Raw genomic sequence first — 22,200 nt, 5'->3', positions numbered from 1 at the left:
CTCTGATGCCCAAGCACACATCCACCTCTGGAGACAGGCAGGTATCAGAGCCAGAGGTAATACAAGTTTATTGAGCACCCAGGTTGGAGGGCAGGCCTGCCGTGGGCCAGCCTGGGAGGGCCTCACAAGCACAGCACCTGGGCACCGTCGGCCGCCTGGGAAAGGTAGAAGGTGGCGGTCCCGCTGTACTGCCCCTGTAGGAGGGACGGGTGGGGTGGGGTCTGAGCACAACACCACGGCCCTAGGAACCCATCTCTCCCGCTCCCCCCAGTCTCTGGCACCTGCCCACCTGGATGTGCTGCATCACTAGGGAAGCGGCAGAGGCCTCCAGCAGGGTCACCGTGCAGCCACCAAAGCCACCGCCTGTCATGCGGCTGCCATAAACCCCGGGCGCAGAGAGCGCAGCCTCCACCAGCTGATCCAGCTCGGGGCAGCTCACCTCGTAGTCATCCCTGCAGAGGGGACATGGGGGGAGGTGGGAGGCCTTGAACAAGCCCCATCCGGCGCAGGGGACAGCCTGTGACCAGGAGGTGCTGGGCACCCGGGGATCTCACCTGAGCGAGTGGTGACTCTCCACCATGAGGCGGCCGAAGGCTCTGTAGTCGCCGCGGCTCAGGGCAGCTGCTGCCTGGGCTGTGCGCTGGATCTCACCCACCACGTGCCGCGCCCGCCGGAAGGCCTCCCCGCTCATCAGCTCCCTGCCAGCTGGGGAGGAAAAGGAGTCAGCAGACCCACCATCCACCGCCTCTGGGCCCCTGTGGACGTGGAGGGAGGGGCACGATGGCTCCAGGGCGCTGGCTGGGGCGGGGCCGGGGGCATCTCCAGTCTGACACCTGGTTCTGACCAACCAAGCTGTAGGTAGAAACTCGGGTTGGTGACCAAGGTTTCAGAGCCTCCCCTCCTCGACTACAAAAGGGGACACCCGCCTCATGTGGCGCGCAGGGAAGACTGAGCAGACACATGGAGTGCTCCCAGCAGGGTGCCTGGCACACAGTGGGTGCTCGATAAACAGCAGTTTGAGCCCCAGACTCTTGGTGCTTCCACGGTGAGTGGGACACAGTGCTGCCTTCAAGAGGCCAAGACAGAACAGGACGGAAAAGTCCCGCTGGTGTTTTTGCTGGAGTTAACAGCGAAGCCTCCGAGGGCCAGGGCTCCGGAGTTGGGATACAGACCAGGTCTGCCCGGGGCACCCCAGGGAACCAGCAAGCTGTCCCACTGGCTAACGCTGAAGCGGGCAGAGCAAGCTGAGTCGCTAATGGCAGCCCTGAGCACTTAGGACTTTACAACTTAACTCTGGGTGCCAGAGAGGTTTTTGGAGCAGGGGAGGCATGGAGCTGAGCTCTAGTTGATGAAAGTGACTGCCTTGCGCAGGGGGCCCTGCTGGGAGAAGCCAGCGCCAGGAGATGGCAGCTGTTAAAACAGTCAGAGACCAAGAGAGGCCGGGTGTGGGGAGGAAGGAAAGGCGGGCAGGGAGGACTCAGAGTCCTGAAGTTTCAGACAGCAGCGACAAGGGTGAGGAAATAACAGAAAAGGGGAAGTCAAAAGGAGCAGCGTCCATGGGCTTCCCTGGTGGCACAGTGGTTGGGAGTCCGCCTGCCGATGCAGGGGACACGGGTTCGTGCCCCGGTCCGGGAAGATCCCACATGCCACGGAGCGGCTGGGCCCGTGAGCCATGGCCACTGAGCCTGCGCGTCCAGAGCCTGTGCTCCGCAACAGGAGAGGCCACAACAGTGAGAGGCCTGCGTACCGGGAAAAAAAAAAAAAAAGGAGAGGCGTCCAGGGGAAGGAGGAAGAGTTCTGTCAGGGTGGGTCAGGCGAAGGCTGCAGGACCCCAGTGGGGGGCTGCTGGCTCCCATCTGAGTCCTCAGCGGAGCAGCAGTGGCTGGCGCTCTGTGCTGGGGACAAAGCCTGGGGCAGGCCTGGGCAGACAAACGGGGCTGTGACCAAGCAGATCTGGCACTGAGAGGGCAGGGAGGGCAACCCCCAGGTTTCTGTGGGGAACCCCTGGGAGAGTTGTCATGGCAGGTGGCTTGGGAGAGGGGCGGGCATATTCAGAGGATTTAGAAATGAGGAGAGATGAGAAAACGGGGGCCGTGAGCAATGGGTACTCTTCCCAGAGGACTGGCATGGGAAGGAGACTCCATTTTAGGAGGTTAGGAAACTGGGCATGTTTCAAAGCAGAAGGGGAGGAGCCAGGCAGAGGGGCAGAAAGGCAGGCAGATGGGAGCACTGTTCCTGAGGCAGAGGGAGACCCCCGGGGGAGGCAGCGGATGGAAGGGCTGAGGTGGAGGGAAGAAATGGCAAAAGTGCTCAAGTGTGAAAAGCTTGGCCACAGTCACCTGCAGAGAGCAGGTGGGGCAGGTCTGAAGGCGACAGTTCACCAAGGACAAGATGGTCTCTGAGATGGGCACCCCGACACTGCCAGGGAGGGCACAGCTCCCAACGTCAGCAGCCTGGCCCCTCAGTCAGGAGGATGGAGCTGATCAGCCTGGGTTCAAGTCTCAGCACTGCCACTTACTGTACATTCCCCAATCAAAAAAAAAAAAAAGAGAGAGAATAATAATATCTGCTCCACAGAGTTGTGAGAGAATTAAATGAGTTAATGTTTATATGACCTTTAAAGTGTTCAATAGGGCTTCCCTGGTGGCGCAGTGGTTGAGAGTCCGCCTGCTGATGCAGGGGACACGGGTTCGTGCCCCGGTCCGGGAAGATCCCACATGCCACGGAGCGGCTGGGCCCGTGAGCCATGGCCGCTGAGCCTGCGCGTCCGGAGCCTGTGCTCCACAATGGGAGAGGCCACAGCAGTGAGAGGCCCGTGTACCGCAAACAAGAAAAAAAAAAAAAAAGGGTTCAATAGACCTTCCTGGCCACGTGTATCAGGAAACTTAAAAATACACGTTATGGGAATTCCCCGGCAGTCCAGTGGTTAGGACTCCACGCTTTCACTGCTGAAGGCCTGGGTTCAATCCCTGGTTGGAGAACTAAGATCCCACAGGCCGGGCTGCCCTGGTGGCACAGTGGTTAAGAATCCACCTGCCAATGCAGGGGACACAGGTTCGAGCCCTGGTCCTGGAAGATCCCACATGCCGCGGAGCAACTAAGCCCATGCGCCACATTTACTAAGCCTGTGCTCTAGAGCCCACGAGCCACAACTACTAAGCCTGCACTCCTAGAGACCGTGAGCCACAACTACTGAAGCCCGCACGCCTAGAGCCCGTGCTCCGCAACAAGAGATGCCACCGCAATGAAAAGTCCGAGCACCACAACGAAGAGTAGCCCCCGCTCGCCACAACTAGAGAAAGCCTGTGTGCAGCAATGAAGACCCAACGCAGCCAAAAATAAAAACAAACAAACAAAAAAACAACCCATCACAGGGACTTCCCTGGCGGCGCAGTGGTTAAGAATCCACCTGCCAATGCAGGGGACAAGGGTTTGAGCCCTGTTCTGGGAAGATCCCACATGCCGTGGAGCAACTAAGCCCATGCGTCACAACTACTGTGCTCTAGAGCCCGCGAGCCACAACTACTGAGCCTGCAGGCCACAATTACTGAAGCCCACGCACCTAGAGCCCGTGCTCCACAACGAGAAGCCACCGCGATGAGAAGTACGCACACCGCAACAAAGAGTAGCCCCCGCTCGTCACAACTAGAGAAAGCCTGTGTGCAGCAACGAAGACCCAACGCAGCCAAAAATAAATCAATTTATTTAAAAAAAAAAATCCATCACGGTGTTAGGTATGATTATCAGAAAATGGTTAAGTAAATTACAGTGCACCTAGATGCTGAAATGCTATGTAGCTTTAAAAAGCCATGTTGATGACAGGCCTTTCATGACATACAGAAGGGCTCTGAGATCATGTTAAGTAAAAAAATTAAAAGGGCAGGTGCCAACACTGCATATACTCAACCTTGAGAATACAGATGTTGAAACTAACATAACATTGTAAGTCAGGGATATTTCAATTAAAACTTTTAAAACTGGGACTTCCCTGGTGGTACAGTGGTTAAGAATCCGCCTGCCAATGCAAGGGACATGGGTTCGAGCCTTGGTCCTGGAAGATCCCACATGCCGCGAAGCAACTAAGTCCGTGCGCCACAACTACTGAGCCTGCGCTCTAGAGCCTGCGAGCCGCAACTACTGAAGTCCACGTGCCACAGCTACTGAAGCCTGCATACCTAGAGCCCGCGCTCCACAATATAAGCCACCCCAATGAGAAGTACGCACACCACAACGAAGAGTAGCTCCCGCTCGCCACAACTACTGAAGCCCATGCACAGCAACAAAGACCCAATGCAGCCAAAAAGAAAAAAAAAAATTTTAATTAATTAATTTTAAAAAAGATACAGATGTAGAAAAACACTGGAAGGAAATATACTAAAATGCTAATAGTGGCTATCTCTGGGTAGTGATCTTATAGCTTGTTATTTTCTTCTTTGTACTTTTTTTTTTTTGGCTGCGTTGGGTCTTCATTGCTGCACACGGGCTTTCTCTAGTTGTGGCGAGCAGGGGCTACTCTTCGTTGTGGTGTGCGGGCTCCTCATGGTGGCTTCTCTTGTTGCAGAGCACAGGCTCTGGGCACTCAGGCTTCAGTAGTTGTGGCACACGGGCTCTAGAGCGCAGGCTCAGTAGTTGTGGCGCACGGGCTTAGCTGCTCCGTGGCATGTGGGATCTTCCTGGACCAGGGCTCGAACCCGTGTCGCCTGCATTGGCAGGCAGATTCTTAACCACTGCGCCACCAGGGAAGTCCTCTTCTTTGTACTTTTCTGTATCTTCCACGGTGGATACTTAATCCTCACATTAGAAAAAACAATATGGAGATTTCAAGCAGTCCTAAGTCAGCAGTATTGGGGGAGTGGGCAGAGCTTGGCAGAGGTCCCTGGAGGTGAGGGGACGTACAACCGGGTCAAAGCCACAGCGAGAGCTCGGCAGCCCCCCTCACCCCCGGGTGCCCAGCCATCTCCAGGACACAGTGCACACAGCCAGCTCTCACCCTCCAGCTCCTCCAGCTGCACCTCACGGAGGCTCTCCTTGCCCAGCGCCCGGGCCACTGCTTCACACTGGCGCCGCCGCAGGGGATACTCGCTGGAGCCCAGTGAGTGGCGGACGTTGGAGTTGGTGATGAGCACAGCCAGCTTGGGATCCAACAACGGCACCAGGCTTGTCTCCAGGGACCTGGGATGGAGATGGAGCCAGGAAGATGACAAGGCCAAGCGTCTGTTTGCCACACGTTTCATCCAGGAGCTCTCCTACGAGGTGGGAGGGGACAAGGGGAGCCCCTGACCTGCAGTCAATGAGCAGTGCGTGGCCTTTCTGCCCCAGCAGTGCGATGAGCTGGTCCATGATGCCACAGGGCACCCCTGCGAAGCTGTGCTCAGCCCGCTGACACACCTGGGCCCGGGCAGCTATTGTCCCCGAGTCTGCAGCACAGGGCAAGGTGGGAAGGCTGGGGCCCAGGAGGGGGCACTAGGGGTGGGAGGGTGGGAGCAGCCCCCAATGTGTCCAGTGATACTCCAGGGAGATTCCCCACCCACTCCCCCAAAGCCACAATTGGGGTAGGAAGCTCTGATCACAGGACCTCAGGGAAGGAGGGCTGCGTTGGGAGCTGGGGTCTAGGAGGTACCTGGGCAGAGCTGCTGCAGGAAGGTATACGTGGCCACTTCCAGGGATGCTGAGCTGGACAGCCCACCCCCCAGGGGCACTGAGCTGACCACCACTGCACTGAAGCCAGGTATGGGGGCAGCTGCAAGAGAAAGAATGGATGATGGTAAGACGGGCCATCTGGGAGGATGAGCACAAGAAGGGCATGTATTCTGGTACAAAGGAGGCAACTACCTGGCAGCTGCTTCTGGGGAAATGTGTCTCAATTGTCAGAGGCCACCAGCCTGTTGGGCAAAGGGGTCCGCCGCCCTCCATCCTCCTACCCGGAGGCTCCTGGGACACAGTCTCCTAGTTCTCCTGGTTTAGGGCTCTGGAGACCAATGGGCTGGGGTTTGAACCCTGGCTCCTCCAATCATGTCATGGGCAACCCAGGGCAAGTTCTAGAACCTCTCGGGGCATCAGTCTCCTCACCTGTACAATGGGGATGCTCCACGCTGCATGCCTACCCCACAGTGTATTAGATGAGCTAATGAGCTTTGTGGCTGAGAGACAGGAATTTGACCCAGGCCTGGGCCCCATACCTGGGTAGTGCTGAATCACTCCTTTGACGTAGTTGGCCCAGTGGGGGGCCCCAGGCTCCAGTGGCCGCTGGGTTGTGGGCAGGGGAAACTGCAGCCGGTGGGGCTCATCGGCATCCTCAGAGGTGGTAAGGAGGGAGATAAGCCCATCTGCCCGGGGGCTGCCCACCAGCACAGTCCCAAGCTCCAGCGCCTGGCGGGAGAAACAAATAGTATGCAAAACTTCCACTACCAAGGGGCCAGGGACAGACAAGGAGGTGACCTCCAGGCTCAACATGAAGGGAATGGGGAGTGTCTCAGGGAAGAGCCTGCGTGTTCATCTGGACTTAGGGGGCTTGGGTCCCACCCCATAGGTCTTCAGGGGCAGGGCCAGTGCGGCGGGAGTGCAGACCTGGACTCTGCCCTAAGCGTGGGCTCCTGGCTGTGGGTCAATAGGAAAACAGAATCAGACGAGCTCTTTCTGATGCCTTCCCATTTTGGAAGATGCACAGTGGAATGGACATGGCCCCAGGCTAAGGCAGCTCCCCCTCAGCTGTGTGACCTTGAGCAGATCACTAGCCCTCTCTGTGCCTACATTCCCTCCTCTGCGAACTGAACGGGCTGGACCAGGAGGCTTAGGGCCACTTCGCCTCGGTTGGGCCCCGTTCCACATCCCCCCACAATCTGAGGTGGCTCCCAAGGAGATGGCGAGGATCAGCGGTCCATAGCCTACTTCCTCGCGGATTCCCCGTTTCCTCCCTTCCAACGTGTGAAATGCCCCGTCCTAGGGTCTCTCCCACGTGCTCGTCCCCCACACTCGGCTGCAGTAAAAGTTCGGAGAGGCCCGCCCAACAGTGCAAGCGGGGAGATGGCGCCTCCCCTCGCAGCCCCTCACCATGGGCAGCACCAGGCCCTGGTTGTAGTCCGTGTGCTCCCCGATGAGGTTGACGCGGCCCGGGGCCGACACGGCCAGCTCGGGCTCGGCCCCGAACTCCTCCACGAAGGCTCTTCGGGCCTTGGCCAGCAGCTCCCCGGGTTGGCGCTGTTCGGAAGCGGCCATGACACTCACCCTGCGGCTCCGCCGGGCGCAGTCGGGTCGGCTCGGGATGCTCGGGGCGGAGCCGCGCGGCGTCGGCTCACACAGCTGCAAGCACCGCCCCAAATCGGGCCGCGCTGGCCCCGCCCCGCCCGCGGTTCCGGCCCAATCCACCAGCTGGGCGCGCGGGGCGGGCTGGCGGCGGGCTTTCCAAAGAAGTGCTGGGCGCCCAGCGGGGCGGGTATTGGCTGGCCCGGGAGATCTGAGCTTCTCTTTCCTGGCCCTGGTGCCCCTCTCTGTGTCCACACCCATCCACCCAGCCATCTACCCCAGCCAGAGCAATAGAGCTGGCCTCCAACACCTGGGTTTCCCAAAAGGATCTGCTAGGTCCTAAAGTCCTGCAACTGTGAGAGGTCACCAGCCTCTGATCATAAATCTGTAAGAGGGCAGTCAGACAATCAGTGTAAATAGAAATAAGGAAAGCCAAGTTTGGTGGAGTCACTTTCTACAGGCTTCTTTTCTAGAGTGGACCTGCTGTCCCAGCTCCTAGCAATGGAGGAGTAGGGAGGGTGGAGTTGGACAGCAGTGGGCCCAGTCCCTCCTGGAAGGACCCACCCAGCTGCCAAGGTAGGTTGGTCTGTCGGCCCCAGCAGGTGATTTCTCAGCCTGGAACCTTGGTCCCAGGGCCTGGTGCCCAGAGTCTGACACTAGCCACCTCCTCACCAGCCTGCATCCTAAACCTTCAAGCTGTCCCCAGCTCCTGACTGGATGCCTGTCCACAGTTGGCCACCCCATATGAAACCTTGGAGGGGAAAGGCTGAAATGTAAGCAGACTCTTCGGGATTAGAGTGGGGGTTTTGTGGAGGGTTGCAGCCAGGGTAGCTTGGGGTCTGCTCAGGGGGTTGCCCCAAGAACATTCAAAAGTCAGCTCTGAAAACTCCTAGAAGTAAACATAAGGTTAAACCTTTGGGACCTTGGCTTAGTCAATGTTTTATTAGATATGACACCAAACGCACACAAGCAACAAAAGAAAAACACAGAAGCTGTGCTTCATCAAAATAAAATACTTTTGTGCATCTAAGGGCCCCACCCCAACAAGAAAGTGAAAAGACAACCCACAGAATGGAAGAAAATATCTGCAAATCATATTTAAGGGACTGGTATCAAGAAGGTATAAAGAGAGCTTCCCTGGTGGCGCAGTGGTTAAGAATCCGCCTGCTAATGCAGGGGACACGGGTTTGATCCCTGGTCTGGGAAGATCCCACATGCCACAGAGCAACTAAGCCCGTGCGCCACAACTACTGAGCCTGCGTGACACAACTACTGAAGCCCACAGGCCTAGAGCCTGTGCTCCACAACAAGAGAAGCCACTGCAATGAGAAGCCCACCCACCACAAGGAAGAGTAGCCCCCGCTCACCGCAACCAGGGAAAGCCCGTGCGCAACAGCAAAGAGCCAACGCAGCCAAAAATTAATTAATTAAATAAAATTAAAAAAAAAAAAGAATCCACCTGCCAATGCAGGGGACACGGGTTCGAGCCCTGGTCCTGGAAGACCCCACATGCCGCAGAGCAACTAAGCCCATGTGCCACAACTACTGAGCCTGTGCTCTAGCGCCCTCGAGCCACAACTACTGAGCCCACGTGCCACAACTACTGAAGCCCACGTGCCTAGAGCCCGTGCTCCGCAACAAGAGAAGCCACCGCAGTGAGAAGCCCGCGCACTGCAATGAAGAGTAGCCCCCGCTCGCTGCAACTAGAGAAAAGCAACGAAGCAGCAACAAAGACCCAACGCAGCCAGAAACAAAAAATAAATTTTAAAAAAAAGAATGTATAAAGAGGGACTTCCCTGGTGGTGCAGTGGCTAAGAATCCGCCCGCCAATGCAGGGGACATGGGTTCAAGCCCTGGTCTGGGAAGATCCCACATGCCGTGGAGCAGCTAAGCCTGTGCACCACAGCTGCTGAGCCTGTGCTCTAGAGCCCATGAGCCACAACTGCTGAGCCCACGTGCCGCAACTACTGAAGCCCACGCGCCTGGAGTCTGTGCTCCACAGCAAGAGAAGCCACTGCAATGAGAAGCCCATGCACCACAACGAAGAGTAGCCCCAGCTCGCTGCAACTAGAGAAAGCCCGCGCGCAGCAATGAAGACCCAATGCAGCCAAAAAAATTAATTAATTAAATAAATAAATTTTTAAAAAAATAAAGAATGTATAAAGAGCTCTTACAACTCAACGGTAAAAAAGACAATTTAAAAATGAGCAAAAAGACTAAATATAAGGCTTAGGGATCAATAAAGAAAAGGTTTCAAAGCTTGAAATAAATGGGCAAAAGATTTGAACATTTTTCCAGAGAAGATATGAAAAGATGCTCAACATCATTAGTCATTAGGAGAATGCAAATCAAAACCACAGTGAGGGGCTTTCCTGGTTGTACAGTGGTTAAGAATCCACCTGCCAATGCAGGGGACACGGGTTCGAGCCCTGGTCCAGGAAGATCCCACATGCCACGGAGCAACTAAGCCCATGTGCCACAACTACTGAAGCCCGTGTGCTTAGAGCCTGTGCTCCACAACAAGAGAAGCCACCGCAATGAGAAGCCCGCACACAGCAACAAAGGGTAGCCGCTGCTCGCTGCAACTAGAGAAAGCCCGGGCGCAGCAACGAAGACCCAACGCAGCCAAAAAATAAACAAATTAATTAAGGAAAAAAAAACCCACAATGAGGTAGTACTTCACATCCATTAGGATGTGGCTTAAGTTAAAAAAAGAAAAAGAAAATAGCAAGTGTTGGTGAGGATGTGATGACATCAAAACCCTCATACACTGCTGCTGGGAATGTAAAACAATTAAGCAGTTCCACAAAATGTTAACCATAGAGTTATCGTATGACTCAGCAATTCCACTCCTAAATGTACACTCAAGAGAAAAAAATATATCCACACAAAAACTTGTACATTAATGTTCATAGCAGCACTATTCACATTAGCCAAAAGGTGGAAGCAATCCAAAAGGGAAAAATGAATAAACAAAATGTGGCCTATACAAGGGAATATTATTCAGCCATAAAGAGGATGAAGTTCTGATACCTGGTACAACATGGATGAGCCTTGAAAACATAGTAAATGAAGGAAGCCAGTCACAAAAGACTACAAATTGTATGATCCTATCCAGACGAAATGTCCAGAATAGGAAAATCTATAAAGACAGAAAGTACATTAGAGGTTGCTTGGGGCTGAGGGGAATGGGAGAATAAGAGGGTGTTACAAAGAGTACCAAGTTCCCTTTGTGGTGATGAAAATGTTCTAAAATTGACAGCGGTGATGATTATCCATATCTGTGAATATACTGAAACCATTGAATTATACACTTTAAATGGGCCTTTTGAGCATTCCTCAGTAAAGCATTTTTTGGCATAGGCAAAATAAAACAAGACAAAACGGTGAGTGGCCCTTGGGGCTGGTTGAAATGGAATTAAACTCACAAACCATGCCTCCCCACGAGGCAATGACTGGAGAAGCCTCCCCGACTCTGCGCATCATTTACCCACCTCAGCTTTGATGTCCAACAGCTCTGAGCCCACATCTTTGCCCTTACTATTGTGTGATCTTGGTCAGATGACTTAACCCCTCTGAGCCTCAGTTTCTCATCTGCAAAGTGGGACTAGTGTGTTTCCTTCCTGACAGATTGTTTCAAAAGGAAGTGAATGAGGTCATCTTCATAGAGTGCCTAGCCCTGCCTCTGGCACTTGGTAAGCACAGAATGTTTATTATTATTATCAATCATCCATTAATACAACAGACATTGTTGGACTCTCCAGCAGGCAGTGGGCCGGATAAAAGCCTTGGGCTCTGATAGGGAGGCAGTCTCAATCTGACCCTCGCCCCACTCTGACTGAGATAAATGCTCTGACAAAGGAAAAAAGAGCTTTCTGGGAATTCTGATCACTAGGCTGAACACTGTTTATTTCCATTGTTTCATTTTGATTGAAAACACCCCCTTTGATCCATCTTCATCATTTGTATGTTTCAGTTGTTCTTGGAAAACCTGATTTGACCCAAGGGCAGGTGCTCCTGATGGCTCACTCTGGACTCTGAAACACTGATTTCATTTGGGAGACCTGTTTACTCTCAGTGTTTGAATCCCATCTAGCATGTTACATAAAATTTGTCATTAGAAAGTCTGCCTCTGACCTTTGACCCTCCCTCCCATTTCCTGGCCAGATTTCACAAGACTGGGGGGAAGGTGGCACCTTAAAGGGGACACTGCCACCCCAAAGTCTGTCCTCTGCTCTGCTGGCCAAAAAAACTTACATGTATCAGAGCAACCAGAGCCAACTGTCACACAGGACTGAGGTGTCATGATAGAATTCTCAGTAATAGCCCCCACGGGGACAAATTATCCAGTGGTGGGAATACCACCCGTGCCAGCTGAGTACCCAGTGGCCTAGGCAAGCTGTTTGTCCAGGTCATGGCGAGACCGGGCCCACCACTGAGGACAGGTGTCCCAGAGGCTGCTCTTCTCTCCCAGAGTCCGTGTTTGTCCCCGCGCTCAATTCTTAGCCCTTGGGCCCTCCCTGCTGGGCCCAGTCTTTCTTCAGGCAATGAAGGTCTGTGTGCTTCATGCAGCTCCGGCCTCTCCGCTGCAGTTAAAGACTGGTTTCCTGATGGGACTTGGATCCATATCTCCCAAGCTAATATCTACAGTCTCTGAAAATGTTTGCTCTCAGCAGATGGCTCACCCTTTCACTCATTCTGGGAGGTTCTTTTTGTTGTTCCCAGGGGGTTAACCTATCTCCTGATTTGGGCCCCCTTTGCCCTTCTGCTACATTAATGATAACAGCTTCTGTAATATTGATAACACTAATATCAAGCTTGTGGTAAACCCTGGTATCAGGGCTGAGATGCAGCCTGCAGGGCAGCACTGGTTGTTCACTACCAGTGCCTGTTCTGATTGGTCAGTGCTCTGGACTTCTGTTTTAAAGGCACCAGACTTTGCACACATTGTTTCATTAAATCCTTACAAGCCTATTGGGTAGACACTGGTTTTATTCCCATTTTACAGATGAGGAAAAGAAGCACAAATGGGTTAAGGAACTCATCCAAGTAGGACAGCTGGGCCTTGAACCTGGGTCTGTCTGATACTGAGATTGGTTGTACTGCAACCACCCTGTCCCCAGGAGCACTCTGACCTGCTACAGCCTCTGCTCTGCCAGCCTCTGCTTACTGAAGTGTTAAAATCCAAAGCTCAGCCTCATAGCGAGGAACAGGAGGGGCAGCTGCTCTCCTGGACCCCTGGAGCCTCAGTTCCTACATGGAACCCTCCCAATTTGGAAGCCAGGCCAGTAACCAAAGCTCTTGGGAACCTGACTGATTCTTTGCCACCCATGCCAGAAGCAGATCCAGCCAGATGCGCTGTGGGGCTGCCAGGGCCTTGGGTTGGCCAGCAAACACGCCTGGAGTCTGTGCTGTGTGCCAGGCACGACTCCAGAGGCAGACAAGACTCAGATCTTGCCTTTGGAGCACCGGGAGCTTCTTGTCCATCCCCGGCCTCAGATGCCCTGCTAAGAGGTGCCAGCTGTAGGCCTCGTCTTTATTTGGTACCCCCACTGTGTCCCTGAAGTTCCTGCCCTCTAGGCTGACGACCACCCTGCTGATGGCTAGGCAGGGAGCAAATCCAGACTCACAAGATGCAGCTGCGGCTCTCTCCCCCTGCACCTCGCCCTAGGCACAGCAGCTGGCAGGTCTCCAGGCCTCCGTGGGTGGGCAGGAGGACTGAGGCTGGTCAAAGGCAGGGCACTAAGGAGGGAGAGGCCCTTGGACTATTGCAGGGCCCTCAGGTTCATGAAGGCTGGGCCTTGGATCCAACCCCATCCTGTCCCCGCTGCTGATGCTCTTGGCTCAGTGCCAGGCAGTGAGGCGCTTATGGGAAAGGTCCTGGGGCCTAGTGTGTCCGACAGAGGGGGTGGGAAGGGAGTAGAGGTTAACAGAGCCTGGGCACCATCTCCCTGCGGATGTGTGCGGTCCCTCACACACCCCTCAGCCAGAGGCGGCCAGCCCGAAGCCTGCAGCCCGCCAGCCTCCCTTCCCCAGAGCCCTTCTTGCCGCTGGTGCTGGTGAATTGGAGATGGCCTTCTTTTCAGCCCACTCTCCCTTCCACTGTGTGTTCCCAGAACTGCAGCTCCCTGAAGGGGGGTTGGTAGCTGCCAGAGAGAAGACCCCAGACCCTGACTGCCCAACCACACCCCTCTGTGCCCCTTTCCAGACCCCATGTGGCCTTTTAGCTCCTCCAAGAGTCACGGCCTCACTGAAGAGCTGCCCCGCTGCCCCCTGCCTTGCTTCCCTAGCTGGGGTTTAGGGGGGTCTGTGGAACCTCTTAGCTTCTTTCTCAGGAAGGGCAATGGGGTAGGTGGAATGGGGGGTGGAGGGTCTCTGGCTGGACACTGGATATAGTGCTCAGGTGATGACACCAGGACAGGCTGGGGACACATCACACACAAGTCCCATGACTCTGCTTGGAACAATGCTGATTGTCGGGGTGGGATTCCCTCACTGCCAGGGGCAGCTGGGCAGTAGGCACAACGGAGCAGGCACCTCTCCACCCACCTCAGGAGGGAGGACAGCAGCTTCTGATCCCTGCTCACAGCACACCCTCTGTGAATATGCGCAAAGCTGTCCCAGCTGCACCCACCCACCTCGGCCCACAGCCTTGCTCATCCCCCAGACCTGCCGACCCAAAGGGGTCAGGGGGCCAAAAGGCCGGCCACCTGGCCAAGGACGTCAGCTTTCTCTCTGAGCAGGCTGCAGGGATTTGGGTTAGCAACCTGGGAAAGGATCAGTTCTTCCTTCCTTCCTTCCTCCAGGCTTGCCTTCAGGAAGGTAGGTGGAAGGCTGGCTGCTTGTGCTGGAGTTGCTGGCCAGAAGCCAGGCCCAGCTCGATGGAATGGTCTGGGCTGGTGACATCCCTGAGGAACGCCCACAGAGGCAGGTGTGACCGCCAACGGGTTGAGGGAAGGAAGAGGCTGTGGAGCTCAGACACCACAATCAGCTCAGCTGTGTTCTTGTATCAGCGCCCGAGGTGGGGCCCACGGAAATACGCTGACTGCCGTGGTGAGGTGACTGTGAAGGGATGGGGAGGTAGGGGTGAGGACTGGATACCCAGGGTGGAGGCTCAAGGCTCTTGGGCCTAGCCTACCCAGTGAGACGACCGCTACAGAAGGTGTGCTGAAAACTACACCTCCCCCTTCTCTGTGGCAGGGTAGGTTGGCCACAGGCCTGAGGAACTGATCCCCGACCTTCTGCTGTTGCTCCCATAGGCAGGCTGGCCCTTGCCTGTAGACACTTAAGGGCAAGCCCTGGAGTCTCCTGCTGATCCAATGGCAGACAGCTCACTAGACCGTGTCCACTCTCTGCTGCCCTACCTGAAAGTGTCCCAGAAAGGGCCTGCTTTCCTACTGCGGCAGACCCCAGCCCCAACACCTGACACCAAGCAAGAAACAGTGCTTGCAAGGAACCAGGTAGGGGGAGCCCCAGGACACAACAATGGGGGAAAGCTAAGGAATGCACTCCCCCCCCCACCCCCAACTACCAGCTGAGTCAGAAGGCAAGGCTTCCTGGACGTCCCCCTACAAAACTTTGTGAAAGAAAAACACTATCATCCAAATGAAGACCATTAACAAGATGAGGAAGTCTCAACTTTAAAAACTTTATTTTTGTCTCATCCATCAACAAGCACAGGATGCCTTCATCAGCTCCAATTTTTGCTTGCTTTTCTCCTCAGACTCTGGTCTACCATCTTAACCCATGGATATTATAACATGTGGGCAGTTCCCTAGAACCAGAAAATATTTCTGCCTGTCGGCTTAAAAATTAAAAGTATGGAAGTGTAAGTTGCACTATTTTAGCAGATTCCAAGCTGCCCAGTAAAATCCTACCTTGGGATGCAGACTTCGTGAGAAAGTCTGTCACCTACTCTAGCTTGAGTGGTAACTCAAGGAGACGCATCACCATAGCCGTTTCTCTACTTGTGTTTGTAACTCCCACTCCACACATTCCACTGGCTAGGATTTCAATGTACTTCACAAGAACAATGCAAGTAAATTTTAAGAATTGGTTCCAGAACTCGTTATGATAGACCTTCTAGGAAACCAGTTCATTATACTGTATGAGATTTTGACACCTCATAAAAAGCTCACTAAATTACCGATTCCCAATCCTAATCTGCCTTGCCTCTTTCCAATCCTAAACCTCTTAAACCCTAAATTTGAAAGTAGTCCAAACTTAAAAAAACATCCACTGAACTGTCTTATCAGAGCATAGAGACTTCCTACAGCTACTGACTTCAAATTATACAGAACTCTTTTGTCTGATAGTGTGGTTCTTGTGCCCATGTCCTGCTGACATTTACTATGCTTCACTGGTGGCCATCATTGGTCAAGAACACTAGTTTCATACTGAAAAGGCGGCTTAGACTAAAGATTCTATACCTGTGGGCTTGTCTTCAAATAACTCACTTTATGAAGAGATCTATAAACATGCTTCACAAACAGGTTCAGGAACAGACCCCAAATTTGAGTCCTGGAATTTCAAAGAAATTTACTTTCCTTCACAACAGAGGGACAGGGGAGAGAATCATATTAATACAATCTTAAGCCCACACTGCATATACAGCTGTCATGGCATTTTTACAGAGCAGAGAGCTGTTTACATGCTTTGTAGAAATATTTCTGCAAATAAATGCTTCCTTTGTCTACCAAGCAAAACATGAAATAAACGTAAAGGACCTAGATAAAAGATGTATTAAACTTTCAACATTCAATTTAGGTTTTTGACACTTAGTTGGATAAACAAGTTTATTTGTAAATTTAGTCAACATACATAATTGACCTAAAAACTTCAATAGAAGGATAAGTTTGAAAACCACTTGGAAAGCCATCTCTATGAAGTGATTTTTCCCAGGACCTTACACCAGATGACACCATTTTAACTGGCAGAGGTTTCATGAGCTGAAGCTGTGTGTCCCTCCCCCACAGCAAGTTTACCCTAAGGGTTATTATAATACAAACTCCACAAGGAAAAGAAGTTCGGTATTGTTCCCTCCTGGTAGAGGAAAACTCAACCTAATTATGAGACCAACCACAACACAAAGAAAAGCTGCACTAACTACTATATTAGTAACAGATGATGCTGGTGTGAATAACTTGTATTATATTCTAGAGCCCTTATAAATAAATCCCCCCGTTAGTGTCTGCATTATCAGCTAGAGGATTAGTTAACATGTGGTAGAATGAGGACTTATGCAAGGTATAATGCGCAAAGCATCTTACTACGTATGAAAAACAAGTGCAGTCTAGTTAGGAGAAAACCAACCGGACTCTATATTACACACACCTTAATGACAAGACTCCCCACCACATGTGAATGTAAAACATTTAATTTAAAAATGTTGACACTACAATATATAAAATAGCTATTATAAATGCACATAGTGTATTCTATAGCTGCCAGGTTTACTTTTTTTTTTTAATAAGGAAACTGTAAGTTACACTGTGGTTAAGACTTGTATCTTCACCCTTGAAAAAGCCCACATTCTATCACAGTGATGTATGGTCAGACTTAACAGCCCCAATTGTTAAACACTTGGATCAAGTCATAACCAGTTTTATTGCAAAAGGACCCTGTACACATTTATCAATTCTAGTACCTTAATAGCTACCCAACAAGTCATTAACATACAGAAACATGCATCATGAGAAGCAAGAAATATCACCCATCCCTTCTGCATATTAGCAACTTGTCACTCCTGAGCAACAGTGCTCACATCACTGAGGTCTGTGAACAGTCAGTCACTTTTCGCATTCATCCTGAGTGAAAGATGGAATGACTTAAGTACAAATGCAACATATTATAAACAATTTCTTACAAAAAAAGTCACAAATTAAACCAAAGTATTTTACAGAATTTACTACAAAACACCATAAAAACTGCCTTCACTTAAGCTCTCTCCCCCCGTATCCGGCGAGCCAACTGGATGTCTTTGGGCATGATGGTGACTCTCTTAGCGTGGATGGCACACAGATTAGTATCTTCAAATAAACCCACCAGGTACGCTTCACTAGCCTCCTGTTGAGGACAAGAGCCACACTGTTAACTCTCTGCGAGGAGGAGAGCCGCGCGCAAGCCCTCCGCCCCTGCTACACGCAGCCTCGGCCACCTCACCTGAAGCGCACCAATGGCGGCACTCTGGAACCTCAAGTCGGTTTTGAAATCCTGGGCGATCTCCCTCACCAACCTCTGGAAAGGCAGCTTCCGGATCAAAAGCTCGGTGGATTTCTGGTAACGACGGATTTCTCGAAGCGCAACGGTCCCGGGCCTAAAGCGAAGAGGAGGGCGTAAAGGGACACCGGTTAACCGAGAGCGCTGATCAAGCAGCAGGAAGCGTCCCGCTCGCGGCGCGCCGCCGAGTCATTGTTTTCCTGCCGCGCTGCCTACCTGTAGCGATGAGGTTTTTTCACCCCGCCGGTAGAGGGAGCGCTTTTCCTGGCCGCTTTAGTGGCCAGCTGTTTGCGGGGCGCTTTGCCACCCGTGGACTTACGAGCAGTCTGCTTGGTTCGGGCCATTTTCTTTCACCTACGGAACAAATCCCTGACTCCGGGGCCGCGGCGCTCGCCTCCCGGGGTGCGGGAGGCGGGACGCCCGGCGCCCCTACCCTCCCGCCTCCTCCCACCCCAAGGCGGGCGGCAGATGGCCGAGAGCTGCCGCCTCCTCCCCCTCCCCTAATGACTCAGGCTGCAAGTAGCAGCAGCCTCCCCCGGGAGGGGGAGCGCGGGGAGGAGTCACTTCCCCTCCTCGACGGGCGGAGGCCCGGCTGCCCGGAACCCGGCGTCGGGACCTCTGAATCACCAGCGGGAAAGAGGCGGAGACATGGTTCCGGAACGAAGCCCCAAGGGAAAACCACCCGTCCCCACGCCGGAGCCACCAAGCAGCCTGGTCAGCCCGCAGCAGCCGGCACTCGGCTCTCAACGGCCGCAGCCCGCGATACCAACGACTGACACGGCCTCATGTCACGCGTAAACCCAAGAACACTTACCCAATGCCTAAGTTCTACGCCGCTTCTCCGACAGCCGCGCCGCTCCTCCTGCCCAATGAAGAGCCGCAGTCGCCGAACTAACCGAAGCAGCTCCTCCGACTAACGACCAAACCGCTCTGCGTTCCAGGCCCCCCCATGCCTCCGTTTTTATACCCACGCTTCACGCTGCGTCTCTGCGTAATAGGACCTTAATTTGCATACACCAACGACTTTTTCTATTGGCTGACGCTTTCGCCGACGCGCTGACATCCCCCGACACAAAGGCCGTGCTTCGGCCCCGTTCGCTGATTGGCGGACATCTAGACCACTGATTGGCTGTTAAAGTGGCCTAATGATTGGATAAATGGAAAGCGGAATGGACGAATCAGAGCTTAGCACCAAGCGGCTCTTCTGATTGGATAAAATGGAGCTATGTTTGGATCCTTCCCTTGGTTTCAAAGCTCTACAATAGAAAGTCAATGCAAATGAATTGCACTGGTCCCTATCAGGACTTAAGAGTCGGGACGGGAAGGAGCCTAACCTTATTTGCATCAAGCTAATACAATGCAGGAGGAGGAGAGGTTTCTTTAACGAAAATTTTGTAAATATTTTCCAATATAAAAAAAAATGTATTCCCTGTGATTACTTTTCAATCAAAAGGGAGTTCTTTTGTTTGGTGGGGTGGGGGGGGTAAATAATAGATACAAAAAAACAAATGTCAATAAATTATTTTAGAAGTACTGTTTTGTATGTTATTAGACCATCACAAAATACTTTGTGATTTCAAAATGCTTAAACAAGAAGTAACCCACTAAGCAACATATTTTTAAAATTATGTAATTCAACTGAACTAAATGACTACAGCCAGAATGGGAATAGTCAGTTCTAAAACAGTATTTGCATGTCCATAAAGAGCAAACAAAAGACAACTAAATTAAATACGTTCACTTGTATTTAATGGTATATCCTGGAATGTGTTACTTGTGAAGAAACAGGACAAATGTATAAAAATGTATAAAAAGGTAGGTAATCCCTACTTTTGCCTAAATGTCTTGAGTGGATTTTAATATTTAGTTATTCAGGTGACTCAGTTATATAAAATATCAAAGCAGGCTTAAGGTTAAGACCCGCCAAACAAAGCTCAGAAAATTGAAACAGAGCCTTGGGCATTCTACTCCGCAGTTCTTACTCTGGGTTCACCGAACTGATTTATTTATTCGTTGGCCGTGCCGTGCGGCATGTGGGATCTCAGGCTCCCGGTCAGGGATGGAACCCGCGCCCCCTACGGTGGAAGTGCGGAGCCCTAACCACTGGAGAGCCAGGGAAGTCCCTCGCCGAATATTTTAAATTATTAAAATAAAAAGGCAGCAAAACCAGGTACATATAGATTTCAACTCAGAGAATTATTATACATAAATACAAATACCTCAAAAATTTACTCCTGACACCAGAGTTCCCCCTCTCACCATCAATAGTGAGAAAAAAAATGCAGTTTGAAAAAGCAGCTATGGCAAAAAACACCTTTGACCCAACCTCTATTTCCAAATTCCTCTCGTTATTTCTGCCCTCTCAATCATAACACGCACAGTATGTATTTAATTATTATACCTCTAAACTTTTATGTGATAATTCAATCAACTTTAGTTTTCTGCCTTCTGCTCAAAGTTTAGGGTAGGGGAAAAATTAAGCTGTTTCATTCATGCCAGACTGAGAAGACAAACCAAGATGCCCTGTTCTCAGAACCTGGGTAAAGCCGAGAAACAGGGCGCTGGTTACATCTCACATAAGAGGCTGTCAAATGTCCTGGGAGAAAAATACCCTGTCATCTTTTTTTTGACTGCTCAGATGGCCTGGAGAAAGAATGGGCTCCTGAATTAACACCCATTTTGTGTTCCAAGGCTTTTCTAGGAGATCCAGAACCCTGTCTGTCCCATGCTTTCTATAGGAGAAATAGTCTAGTTATCTGCCGCGCCCCCCATCCCCGTCCCCAGTTTTGCTAATTACTACAGAGGAACTAAAACTGCTCCAGGAGAAACTAGGTATGAATTTACATGCATCCATTTAAGGATGATTAGTGGAAACAGTTTGTCCCTCTTACTTGGCCGTCTTATCGCTATGTTCTTCTTTTTCCTAAGTGGACGCAGGGGAGGAAAAGCAACACAGGAAATAGGGAACAACTGAAAATGTTAATACAATGCAAAAAATGATGCAGCATGTAGGCTACTGGCCTAGTTCCTGTTCTGTCAGACTTGCTGAGTAACTTCGCAGAAGTTACTTAACCTCTCTGAGTTTTGGTTTCCTCTTCTGTAAATTAAGCAGTTTGGATGGTATCATCTCCCAATTCTACCAGTAGTACACACTTATCCTGAAGCTCATGGTATACCCTTATTTAAAATCTAGCACTCTTAACTATATTTCTTCATTCAAATCACACTTGGGTATTTTGGGGATAACATATATGCCAATTATTTGGATTTAATAATAGGAGTAAAGCAATACACAACTTTTTTATCCTTTTCGAATTTTTCATCTTCAAACGCCCCTAGTGGTTAAACAACTGATTTGACATGTTTAAGAAATACCAGTTTCTCAACTTTGTAGGCTGACAATTTGGCTTCTGATGTGACGTTACTCGTAACAAAATAAAATAGATATGTATCAGTCTTAAACATTAACAATTTTCCATTCACCCCACCCTGCTTCACTGGTAAGGTTATTCGTTATTCGGAATGTGTTTCTTTAATGAGATTAACATTAGTTAACGTTATCTAATAAACTGTAGATTAGTCTGTAAAACAATGGTTTTAAATAGTTTCAATATGGAAAACAAAGTTAAATAACAAGTGTTAAAATATCTGTGAAGAACTTCGCCCAACTGGCGGGAAGCCGGGAGGAGACATTTTCACCAGTAGAAGCGCTGGCATCCGCAGCAGGAAACTGGAGTGGATTACAAATCGCACTCCCTACTCAAACCCAGGCCCTTCCTCTGGACACTGTGATGCTTCTCGACGCCCCTGCAACTTGCCAGTGTACCTGAGACTATGCTAGACGGAGATTAAATTCGTCCTTGGCCCTTAATGTACTGGAAACAAGTTGGTCAAGCCAGGTGTCGAGTTGAGAAGGGACCCAAGTCGTGGAGTTCCAGGTTTCAGGGCTGGTAAAGGTTTACGGAGCGCCTCAGCAAAGGCGCAGGAACGGAGTATTGCGTAGTGTAGCTCTTCGTTAGCAAAGGTTTCTTAAGCTGACTTCCAACGGGCAGACTTCACGCCTCTCAGCTTGGTCCCACTACATGAATGAGGATGTTGGCGGACTCCAGGTGCCTGAAGCTCAAAGGCCCACTGCTCAGGGCCGGCATCAGAACCGAGCCCAGGGTGTGCTAAGTATGGAGGCGAGGTAATTGTTACACTGTTGGCAGTGCAATTACACTTGGAACCGTTTCCCAGCAGTCGTTAGACCCTCCCTGGCTCTGGGCCTCTTCTACTCCAGGGGCTCCAATTTCAGGGAAAGGCTCCCCTACGAACCTGGAAAGACGCAGTTAAGAAGAAACGCAGCCGGACTGCAATCCCCAGAAACCGTCGCGGGCCCTCAGCATCCGGGACACCGTCTGCAAGGATCCCTGGGTATTGTGGTCCGTTCCTTCGGCAGCAACCCTCTGCTGACGGTAAAATTCCAGCCGAACCTGGGACCACAACTCCCAGCAACCCTTGCCGCCGTGCGGGGGGTCTTCACGTTCTCGTGGCGCGGCGCAGGCGCACTGGGGCCTCGGCGCGGACCGCGCAGACTGAATAATAAAAGGGGAGCGGCGAAGAGGCAGGAAGACAGGACCATGTCGAAGGGCCCAGGGCCCGGCGGCTCCGCAGCTTCCTCGGCGCCCCCGGCCGCCACCGCTCAGGTGCTGCAGGCACAGCCCGAGAAACCGCAGCACTACACGTACGTAGAGGCCCCCC

General features: G+C 51.8%; 3 protein-coding genes across 4 annotated transcripts in view; 1 reads left to right on the top strand and 2 right to left on the bottom strand.

Moving 5' to 3' along the window:
• Window positions 1-51: 51 nt before the first annotated feature.
• Window positions 52-7,264, bottom strand: GALK1 (galactokinase 1). The gene is made up of 8 exons (XM_007454337.1): window positions 7,051-7,264; window positions 6,180-6,369; window positions 5,621-5,740; window positions 5,282-5,417; window positions 4,991-5,172; window positions 555-705; window positions 290-452; window positions 52-194 (listed from the first exon to the last, which is right to left on the bottom strand). Exons 1-8 carry the CDS (start codon window positions 7,213-7,215, stop codon window positions 123-125), a joined length of 1,179 nt encoding a protein of 392 aa, XP_007454399.1. The 5' UTR covers window positions 7,216-7,264; the 3' UTR covers window positions 52-122.
• A 9,328-nt stretch (window positions 7,265-16,592) lies between these two features.
• H3-3B (H3.3 histone B) lies at window positions 16,593-18,395 on the bottom strand. 2 transcript variants are annotated; one of them, XM_007454336.1, is made up of 4 exons: window positions 17,677-17,808; window positions 17,404-17,557; window positions 17,179-17,307; window positions 16,593-17,048 (listed from the first exon to the last, which is right to left on the bottom strand). In XM_007454336.1, the coding sequence occupies exons 1-3, from the start codon at window positions 17,802-17,804 to the stop codon at window positions 17,179-17,181; spliced, it is 411 nt and encodes a 136-aa protein (XP_007454398.1). In that variant the 5' UTR covers window positions 17,805-17,808; the 3' UTR covers window positions 16,593-17,048. The 2 variants fall into 2 exon arrangements, with proteins under 2 accessions (XP_007454398.1, XP_007454397.1); XM_007454335.1 differs by adding an exon at window positions 18,275-18,395 and having other exon boundaries at window positions 16,601-17,307; window positions 17,677-17,814.
• A 3,664-nt stretch (window positions 18,396-22,059) lies between these two features.
• UNK (unk zinc finger) overlaps window positions 22,060-22,200 on the top strand; it is a 35,271-nt gene continuing 35,130 nt past the window's right edge. Inside the window, exon 1 of the mRNA XM_007454334.1 lies at window positions 22,060-22,183. Coding sequence (XP_007454396.1) covers window positions 22,080-22,183 — 104 coding nt within the window. The 5' untranslated portion in view covers window positions 22,060-22,079. The remainder of the gene's footprint in view (window positions 22,184-22,200) is intronic.

Source organism: Lipotes vexillifer, unplaced genomic scaffold (genome assembly GCF_000442215.2).
Source record: "Lipotes vexillifer unplaced genomic scaffold, Lipotes_vexillifer_v1.1 scaffold518, whole genome shotgun sequence".
In the NCBI taxonomy this organism is placed as follows: domain Eukaryota; kingdom Metazoa; phylum Chordata; class Mammalia; order Artiodactyla; family Lipotidae; genus Lipotes; species Lipotes vexillifer.
The sequence above is the reverse complement of the archived record's forward strand: the minus strand, read 5'-3'. Positions and strand labels throughout refer to the sequence as shown.